This window comes from Osmia lignaria, chromosome 14, assembly GCF_051020975.1.
Source record: "Osmia lignaria lignaria isolate PbOS001 chromosome 14, iyOsmLign1, whole genome shotgun sequence".
Lineage (NCBI taxonomy): Eukaryota > Metazoa > Arthropoda > Insecta > Hymenoptera > Megachilidae > Osmia > Osmia lignaria.
In genome coordinates, this window is record NC_135045.1 from 3,065,221 (window position 1) to 3,076,089 (window position 10,869).

At 40.3% G+C, this 10,869-nt stretch overlaps 1 protein-coding gene across 1 annotated transcript; it reads left to right on the forward strand.

Annotated features, from left to right (window-relative positions):
• The first annotated feature begins 1,618 nt into the window (after positions 1 to 1,618).
• bsh (brain-specific homeobox) lies at positions 1,619 to 6,824 on the forward strand. Its single transcript, XM_034330562.2, has 3 exons — positions 1,619 to 2,561; positions 2,677 to 2,929; positions 5,638 to 6,824. The coding sequence occupies exons 1-3, from the start codon at positions 2,220 to 2,222 to the stop codon at positions 5,880 to 5,882; spliced, it is 840 nt and encodes a 279-aa protein (XP_034186453.1). The 5' UTR covers positions 1,619 to 2,219; the 3' UTR covers positions 5,883 to 6,824.
• The last annotated feature ends 4,045 nt before the right edge of the window (positions 6,825 to 10,869 follow it).

Consider the following 10,869-nt stretch of genomic DNA (forward strand, 5'->3'; position numbering starts at 1 on the left):
AATTACCAGGACGTTAATTTACTCAATAATCGCGGAAGCAACCCCGTCTAAATGCCGGCACGCGCCTCATCCTCCCTTCTGCCCGTCACCAGAGGCCATCTAATTCGGGGGGATGAAATACGGCTCCGAGCTTCGCGGATGATTGCCAACGTTTTACTAAACAGCTCGCAATGCGATAGGTGAAATATTTTATAACCGGTGGGCGCGTTGCTGATTTTGATTGATGGGAATCAAACTTTGAATCTTAGAATTTGAAAATTTGAAATCTTAGACCAGTGAGAAGATCAATCTCCGTTTAGCTAATTTATTTTGCTAATATAATTGCTAATAAGAATCAAACTTAGGATCTTAGAATTAAAAAATTTGGAATTTTAGAACCTTGGAATCTTAGAACAGTGAGAAGATCAATCTCCGTTTTGCTAATCAGCCACCTCACTCTAATCATCTTAGAGATAACAATTTTCTATACCTCCTAAAACTATTTACGATCCTTAATAATTTCGTGGATCGAAAGCTGACCTATGAGAAACACCTATCCCAAGTGTACGTGGGTGTACAGTAGTGTACACCAACACGACGATTTCGAACATGCTGTATACATCGTCCGATAAGTAATCTAATCCGGTGCTCCTCCTGATCCGCATTCTCCACCCTTTCAAGACTCCATACAGATGTATTGACTTGCGAAGAGCTTTCGTATACCTCGACGAGAACGAAGGATCAATACCGACGAGATAAAAAAAAAAAAAAATATGAAAGAATAGGGAAAAAAGAGGAAGCTGATAAAACAACAAACGAAAAGTTCCATTCTTCATTGGAAATTCATTTGCACTCGATGAAAATACAAAGCAGCGTATTTGATTGAAAATAATTAATCAGTGGATTGTACAGAATCGAATAGAATAAAAGTAAATGAATTTAGTGAAAAAGCTAGGTCAACCCGGTATTCTTATTTTCAACACTTCAACCGCTGTGTAATAAAATTAAATACCATTCCCGCAAAGCCAATGGGCGTAAACTTTCATATTACAGAGTGCATTGTAAATTCATGTATCGATGAAAAATGAAAAAATGTCAAGGAATTTAAAGAAAATATTTATACGAAGTTCATTTCCACTCTAGACAGTCTAGACAAGCAAGCACCTTCGCGCCGAAATCGTTGGACGAATCTCTGCTACCGGTAGGCGGAAGAAAAAGAGAATAAATAGAATTTAAGCGGTAAGAGAAGGTAGCTGAAAAGCTACACGCGTGAACAGCCGTGATCCTGTGTCAGAACATGCAACAACATGGGGTGAACCACGGATATAGGACTCCTCGCCGCCTCACACCACCCTTCTCCCTTTCTCTTTCACCTCTGATTCGAGGGGTGATCCGTGGGGTGATTCTGATGCACCCTCGGCATCGTGTCCATGGTAACGGTGACGGAGGTCCCGCCCCCGGTGATCCACGGGGCCAACCGTGGCGACGAGTAGCGTCGGGACGCCGACCAATACCGACCGTAGTCGAGCCTCGAATATCCGGTCCGAGGTTTACTCTTCTTGACCAGTTAGAACGGCTGGAGGGTGGAGATGATCGCGCGGGGGGTTGAATCGCCTTGAATCGCGCACCGATACTCCCTAAACGTACACCGAACGACGCTATACTCCGGCCACTTTTCATCGTCGACTTTCCCGTCGGTTTCTCCGGCCTGGTCTCAATTCAATTAGAATTTTACGGGACTCGTTGAACGCGCCAAAACGACCTCCAGTCAGACATTTTCAATGGTGACGTTTCCTCGTGAATTCTGACGAACCTTCCTCCTACCAACGGATACTCTTCAGGGTGTACCGTCGACTTGTTCCGAGATACCCATGAGAATTTTTCATTTCTAAGTGAAGTGTCGGTGAACGGGTTTCGCTTAGGATACGTGTACGGTTTTCATCTGGAAGAATCCTTCGTTTGGAGTACTTGGTAACAGTGAACGATCAATCCCTTAACTTCACCTTTGTCTTCGGGGTTGATTCGTGAACAGATAGTGAGAGTGTCTATCAGTGGTTACAGAAAGCTTGGAATCTGATCGATCACGATCGTTTGACTATAAACGAGATGATTATGATGATGATCATGATGATTATGTGGTTAGTGAAGAGTACGTGATGAAGATTCCAGTGATATGTGCTGTTCTGTGATAAGAATGTAACCAGATTGACTTGAGAATCGAAGGAAAGTCTGTTTGAAAGATGCAGTCGACTTGTCAGCAACAACAGGCTCAACCGGGTCAAAATGGGACCTCGGCTAGTAGAACGTCGTTCTTGATCGAGGACATTCTGAGCCGCAGCACAGCACAACCGCACTCCCCTCATCATCAACCTTATCATCAACATCTAACGTCCAATCATGGTGTGCAACATCAACAATACCAGCAATTCGCTAGTTTATTACCTGGCTACCATTCGGCACCACCTACAGCTGCTTTCTTTTTGGGACCACTTTTTAGTAACACTGCTATGGGGGTCGGAGTGGTTCCGGGGGTTAGTGAACTGGCGGCCTTGAAACACTGCCGTCGACGGAAGGCAAGAACAGTGAGTAATGTTTAATATATTTTGATAGGTGGTTCGAGATTTTTTTTCTTTTAATGTGCTTATCGATAACCATTCACGAATTACCAAACGAATCTATCCTTCGGGTTGTATTTAGGTGTTCAGTGATCAACAATTAGCGGGTTTGGAAGCTAGATTCGAGGTGCAGAGGTACCTCAGCACCCCGGAAAGGGTCGAGCTTGCGGCGGCACTTCACCTCTCGGAAACCCAAGTGAAAACGTGGTTTCAAAACCGACGAATGAAGCACAAGAAACAATTAAGAAAATTGAGCACAAGCGGAGGGAGCAACGGGAATCAGAATTCTAATCAGCAATGCACCGGTCAATCTGTTTCCGTCTCATCGCCGGCGGGTAAGCAAAAATAACACCAGTCTATAATTTTTTATTTTTAATAATTTGTATAAAAAAAATTAATTGCATTGTATTAACCCTTGGACGACGGACCACGAAGAGTGCTCCAATTTTTGTTCAAGGGTTAAAAGTCTATTGTAATCAAACAATATCGAATAAGGAATAATTAAAAAGAAAAGAATCGAATTTAAAAAATAATGAAATACAAGATGATAATTCTAAATGATGTTATAATCGATAAAATGGAAAATCAGCCTGGCGCTTAAAATTTTCACGCATCGCGTCGGTAAATGCAAGCGTTTAATTGCAAATTGCAGAATCTATGCAATTTCGTATCCGCGTCACAATGTGTAATTACCACTAAACACGGGTATCGACTTTTCGATAAACAGTGTACACACACACACACACGCGCGTTCATTCCCGTTGCTTCGCATCAATTAACTCGGATTAATAACACGATGTGTCCTACATGATCAACTGCTAATAAATCATATCGGTGATTTTCATGTAAAAACTAGGATTGCATTTTTGCGATAATTGAAACGTTCAATTATCTGCAAAAAGTGATCCGTTTAATAAAATGTTTCAATGCTTACTAGTTCGACGCTATAATTCAAGTCAAACAAGAAGTTTGATTTGAATTGAAAATTAAAGTTACACAGAGAAATTATGAATCTTCAATTAAGAAAAAAAAAAAAAAAATACTAAAATTTATTCTATTTAAAAAATAAATGACACTCCATTTGGAGCTAAGGGTGCGTTTCATCCCTGAAAGGGTTAAAACGATCGACAACTGTTTTCGATTTAACTTAATTGATCGAGCAAGTATAATAATCTCGCGGAAAGTAGATGGTGGCTTGTGTATCGCAATTAAATCGTTATTAGTATAAACTTCGTAATTGCGATTATCAATTTGCATTGGAGCGCGGCTACCGCGTCGGAATTTCCGTGTACGTCAAATACTTCCCTGTTATCATGCTAATGGACCATATAATGCAACCAAAATTCGGCTGGCAATAAATTACGCAACTTCGGTTAACTAACCAGACTATAACCGAGCTAGCAGCAACTATAATGATTAACTAACGTTGACCCCGAGATAATGATCGCTTTTTGTCCTACAATTCCCCGCAATTCGTATCTCCTTTAATCCTGTTACCGCGCATAGAAGCAGTACATTCACGATCAAATCAAGCTTCTTCGGGAAGAAAAATGGCGATGCAGAAGAAGCGGAAATACAGGGAATTTTAATATTAAAAGTAATTCGGAAGAAAAATAATATAATTTAATATATAATTAAAAAAAAAAGAAATCAGGACTCTGTTTGAGAAAAAATATTAAAAGTGCCTTTTATCGAGTAATCACAATTGCTCGTGTTAGTTAATAGAGGTCGTTACAGAGGCTGCGACATCATCGAATTAGAATATCAATAATAACGGGAAAGGAGTAACGGCGGCATGCAAATACACCGTAGATTGAACAATAATTGCCGATAACAGTGTCACTTTGTGCACGTACACTGTACAATGATCTGTGTACGATCAACGTGGTTATAACGTAAATGCTACGATCGTGTAATTAAATCAACTTGTTCGCGAGAACTGATCGAGAGCTATCAGAGAACTTGATATTCGTTAACGAAAATATTACTTTTTAATGATATCTCGTTTGTAAACAAATTCGACTCTCAATGAAACCGCGTTTGATTAATAAATTAAATTAATCATCATCGTATTCATAATTCGATATTGCTATTAAATTAAAGATTTCTTATTAAATTATTAAAAAGACTTGATAACCGAAAAATCAAAATTTCACCTGTGTCATCAATGGAGGGTAAAAACAACCCCGATATTTTTAGATTCAATTATTTATGAAAAAAATAATTCGCCGGTTAAAATATGAAACGAAATTCAATTCGATTATTTTTCTATATCATTGTTCGTGAAAATGATCAGGCTGCGTAGCCGAAGGGGGCACGATCCCAACTCACCCCCTCGTCTTACACCGCATCTACTCATAACCTTCGACAAGTTGCTCGTCTCGGTAGCCAAGATGGCTTCGGGTAGGAAGGGCTAACGAAGTTAGTAGACATCTCCTTGGCAGCGAAGAAGAAGAAGGGGGATGTAAGGGGTGGAAAGCACGTAGAAGATGAGACCGCCTAGTCGTCTGGAGACTCGAACGGATACCATCTAAGGAACCCAGGAGACTTACAGCACCCCTTGCTTCGTCTTTCCCCTTCTCGTGCTTCCCACCCTCTCGGTCATACCATCCCCCGTTCTTACCTCTTGTCTTCTCGATTCGGTCTTCGAGAAAATTAGTCAATTATCGGCTAAGTGCTCGGCCAGACCTACATTCGCGATTGCACGCCACCGAGGTCTGGCCAGCTTCTTAACTGTGTATCACCACGTATCTGACCCAATTTAATTCGGTTGATTGGTTTTTGAAAAGAAACAAAAAATAGAAACTTATACATGATTCCGTTTATTAATAGGACTAACTAGCAGATGCCTGAAATTCCTGATACAATTCCCAGCGGATGTCCTATCTTGCTGCGGTTGAATTTCTCTCGTTTCGCTATCGCGTTTCTACCGTTCACTATTATTGCATCGGTGCTTAATTTTACTACCCGTTAGCGTAAGAGCGTAGCTAAACGGAAACACTGGAATTGTAAAAGTACACAAAACGAATAAATTTGTTCACAGAAAGACCAGTGGATTTCTCGTTGAACGGGGGCCGAGAATCTAGAGCGAGCAGCGACGCACCGATCGACTCGGACGACGATGAAATCGACGTTCTAGGCGACGAGACACCGTCGCCGACACGAAATAATAATATTCACATGTCTAGACACAATGGTTCACCGACGAGTTTTCATCAAATCACGCACCCCCATTCGGTTACCCTGTCACATCAACCAGGACAAACTATTCAACGTCAGCATCGCTGAAACCAATTACTCCAAGGATACTATTCCTTCGGAAGTAAAATAATATTTTAAATGTACCTAAGCGTACAAGAAACGACAGACTTGGAAAAAGAAGTTCAATAATTTAGTGAACAGTGAAAAATAATTTGGATCTTATCAAAGATTCTCCTTATTTATTTAACGTGCAATTATAGTTTAAAGAATAATTAACTTTATTAAATGTATAGCTATTCTTTGTGCAAATTAAAAAAAGAAAAAAAAACTGTGGTGGATTTACAAAAGTCAGACACATTTTGTAAAGACAAATTCTTCTTCAATTATTCAAATTCTTGGTATATTTAACTTTTTATTAACTACAATGTGCACCTGCGATCAAATCAGGCTTTCCTAGGAAACCTGGTGGTGCCCCGTGTTCCTACCTTCCCGGTAGGCATCCGCGGGAAGAATGACAGCCTAGCGAAAGGGGCCCTATATATATAGACCTGCGGCGGACCGCCACTTGCATACTAACATTCGCGCGGGAAAGTTTGAATTAATATCAACTTTGTAATTCGTATTTCTCAGTTATATATTAAATTCTATAATATTTAATAATTAAAAGCTGTATTATATTTTATATATCGTCAGAATGAAGAGTCTGAAAATCCCTGCTTCCTTTAAATCACCATTTTCCCTAGGGAAGGCTGATTTGATCGCGAGTGAACCATCAACTGTGTCATAAGTGTATAAAACCAAAAAATAGAGTCGTAAGGAAGAAAACATGTTTCCCTCCTTCTTATTGTTCAATTATCGAGGTGGTCAGTGAATCAAAGAAGATTGTGATGGAAACAAATATCGACGAGCGGTATTGTAAAATATGAACGATGTAAAATTTGTTAAGTGATTCGCGAGCAAGGATAATGTAGAAAATTGTAAACGTGTAAATGACTGTCTTAATGATCACTCGTGATACTTTTTATAGCGAAATGCCGTAATAAAGCTAGTCTGTTTCGTGTCACTTTTTATAGCGAAGTAGAAAGTTAGCTTGTGGTTCGAATTGAGATTAAAATGTCACGATGTAAGAATCAAGTGTACGCATACATTTTCCCTTTCCTCATCTACATTATTCCAGTCATTAATATTCGTAAAATTAATTAATTTCAAATTTGAAAAAAATATAAAATATCTCTAGTGCAAGTTGATTTTTCTCTATGGTTAACGAAGAAGGGTGACGATTGACATTTATGGCGTTTCGGGTCAAGAACCATGATCCTGCTTTTCCTGCAACATTATCGCTCCACTAATTGGCGACGTGACATTTATTACACGTTTGGGACATTTTCGAAGCTTAACTCACTTCACCGACCAAAGCCAGCTAAAGAGCAATTAATCCGGACTTAATGTCCAGCGCCAAGGATCACCCGTTTAATCACCGAACCATGACTCATACGTCAATCTTTATTTTGTATAATTAAATTTTCAAATCGTATAAAAATTCAACATATTAAAAAGATAAATTAAATATTGAATTTTCAATTTGTATCAAGTTCAATCTGAACAGAAGACACTTTGATTGATCCTGATTATGGATCAATAATGAAATCGATGCCCGAAGGAGAACTCCTTTGCTACCTGTTGCCAAAACATTCGAAGCAAGTGGAAGTAGAAAAGAAAGGGATATTGCGGAGCAGTGACAGACAGAACATTTTCAGTGAAGCAGGATAGAGGCGGAGTCTGTGGAACACGTCGTGCTTCCAGTTGGGGTGAATCCTAATACCCAGATAATGGGAAGTAATTGCGAGGGATCAGAGCGAGCGTAGCTACTCTCTCGGTTCAGGAGCGTACATAGACCGGAGGGTGGAGGTGTCGGCGTTCTCATCCCCCTTGCGGCACTGGAGATTCGTGGGGAATGGGGTGGATGAAAAGGACGGTCCAACAGAGACGCACACATACACGAATTGACGGAGAGAACTGGTGGAAGCGGTAACCCGGAGGGAGAGAGACAGAGGTCTATAATTATATTATCGAGGCAAAATCACGGCGCACATTCTCAAATGCACCCCGGATGACGCTGTTTTGCCAAGGAGGATCGCGAACACTCGGCTTCCTTCTGTGTTATCTTGTTGCGAAACTTTCGATCGAACGATTAAGATTTTCATTTAGGAGAGAAATGAATTTTCTCTGGCAGTACAGGTAGTTAAAAGAAGCAGAAGGGTGTTAAATTTAACCCTTGTGGATCGAAATGGCAATCCAAATTCCAAAAATTCCAAAAATTCCAAAAATTTTGGAACCTTGCATTTTACAATCTTCAAATTTTTTAATATCGAAACTTTAGAAGCTTAGAATGTTAGAATTGCGAGATGGGTCGTGCCCAACCTGGCCCCCCGTTTTCAAAAATTTTCTTATCAACGCCTAAACTAAAGATCTCTAAAACTTTCAATTATTAATCATGATCCTCAACGCCAACAGCTTCAAAATAATCACAAAGACCATCATACAGAAAATATTTCCTTTGATGTATACAAAAGGAGCAGAAGAAAGGGGGAAGGATTTAATATCTTGACAAAAGCGTAGCACCGGACGCTAGGAGAAGCAAGTAGTAGCTTGTAAACTAATGAGATCATGGTGGTCCATTTATGACGTTTATTAGATTTCGTTAAGACGTCTGTTATTACAGTACGTAAATAAAGGGGGAAAATTCTCACCCGTTCCCGGCGAAGGGAGAGCCGGAATGCGGCGAAAATAATGAAATAAAAGACAATGAAGTGGCAGGTACAATAGCGAATGGGGCCTAGGACGGATGAGAATGAACAAGGCGGCGAGTACAGAGAAACCTAGAACGCCAAGCGGGGGGTTGAAACCGGCTACAGGGGGTAGGTAGGTGAGCGGGCTAAATGCAGTGGGCGTGTTCCCATTACTTTCATTATTTTTCGACATAGGGGTTCGGCACCGATATGCGCAGCACAGGGTGCCATAGTCTGTTAAATGCAAGGGGTGCTTTTCAATCTACCTGCCACCACTTGTGTGTATCGCTATCGAGTTAACGATGAGGTCAACCCTTCCGTCGTTAACACGTTCGCGGTTACATTTTTTTTTTTAGAATTTTCCAAAAAAATTTCATTTTCAAATTGATCGAGTTCGAACTAAAAGTTAATGCCTCGACTAAAATAAGGGGGGTGAAATATGTTAACGGAACGCTTTGAGGTTCGCTTTGTTTTTAGATGAAAAAGAAATTTATTCACCACTAACCTGGTTTTATTTGGTCGCAACGGAGATAGGAAAATTCAACCATTTTACAAAACTAAATTTTCAAACGTAGTGGTTAACTTTGGACCGACCCTTGACGAACACAGCATCTGCAAATAAAAAGGGAAAATTCATTTTTATTTATTTTTTTTTTTAAATCACACGTTAAATTGAACCCATTAAGGGTCATAAAGTGTATCGCGCAGTATGCGTAAGGCACATCAAAGGGGAGGAAATGATCGAGTGCACCCTACCCGTGTAATAATCCAAGCAAATCAAATTACCTTCCTAAGCAGATAAGATCAATGAACGTCTACGGGAAAGATCAATGAAAGTTTATAATCGGTGATGCTTTTGATACATCAACACAGAGTAGTTCTCCTTTTATTATATTAAGGTTAATTTAAATAGAAGAAATTTCCAAATCTTGAAGAATTGAAGGCAAACAAACACGTATAGGAGAATACGTAATCTTGGCAAGTTAAAGCATTGATGGGGTTGAAAGTTTGCAAGCAGCGGTTTAGAGAGACGGTAGGTAGTGTTTTGCTAAGGGGGTGGAAGCTTCTGTTCCCCGTAGATTTATTCGGAGGGTTAGTTGAGACCCATGGATTGACATGCGGCGACGTCTTGACAGCTTGTTAGGCTAACGGTTGGCTGCCGTTCATCGAACACGATGCGCTTCAGCCTCTTTACCGGTCTTTAGCTTGACATTTCACTTCTGATTAAACGTTATACCATTGTCTGCTCCTCCATCTTTCTTTGTTGCGTAGCGACGCAAATATGACTGTTCAACTAAGAACTAAGTGATCTTGATTGCAGTTACTCATTTTATTAATTCTTGAATGAATTTGGGAATTTAAATTTGGTGCCAAAAAATACATTTTCAAAGCAGTTTGTTGTGAAAGAAAATTTAAACATGCTAAAAAGATAGATAGAAGAGAAGGGAAGTCAGCCCTGGCTGAAATCTCAAGAAGCGAATACAGGAAGAAAAGGATCAGGGTCCAAAGAGTAGGAGAGACGGATATTCGTGGTGGAGGGAACAGCATTACTGTCCACGTGCCGTTTAACTTGATCACCCTGGCCAATCTGGCCTCATTTCAACCTCCAGTTACTACGACACTTCCGCTAACAAATAACATTGTCAACGACCCTGCGGGGGCGTTCTGATTCGATTTGTACACTATGAAAGCGTGCTGCTCGACAGCCGCTGATGGAATAGAGATGTTCCTCGATCGACAAAGACACACGAATAAAAGAAAGGAGAATACAAAAAAGAGGGAATAGAAACAGCGAGTTGTATACAGAGCGTTAGAAAAATTCCGTTTTTCTTTCGCGCCTGGAATTATGCTTCCCTATGGGTACCAATAATTAATGATACGCAACGTTACGCCATCTGGACCATCGAAATTGAACACAATTATTCTAACAATTATACAACTACTGTGTATGTACCTGATAAAATGACTTTTCTATCAAAACGGAAGGAAAGGAAAAATTCTCATGAACGTAATAATAGCACAACGTGCTGGAAAGCACGGCTACGGTCTAATTAGTCCGGTTATTTAGTTAGGCAACAGAGATGCGACAAGTTTACCTCGGCCGTTCGGTGCTAGAACCACTTAGAGATTCGTATCTCCAGGACGTGTTTAAAAATAATTACCGTGGAAGATTCAGCGATAGTCACGGAGTCGCCCTCACCTTTGTGCACGCTGCCCTCTGAAGTGGTCCTCGTTGTTACGGCATAAAGGCAGTCCATGCAACCCCCTTCTTGTACGTCCTACCG

Coding starts and splice junctions, on each gene's coding strand:
- bsh (XM_034330562.2), top strand. CDS start 2,220: ATGCAGTCGACTTGTCAGCAACAACAGGCTCAACCGGGTCAAAATGGG. Junction 2,562..2,676: donor GTCGACGGAAGGCAAGAACA/GTGAGTAATGTT, acceptor GGTTGTATTTAG/GTGTTCAGTGATCAACAATT. Junction 2,930..5,637: donor TTCCGTCTCATCGCCGGCGG/GTAAGCAAAAAT, acceptor ATTTGTTCACAG/AAAGACCAGTGGATTTCTCG.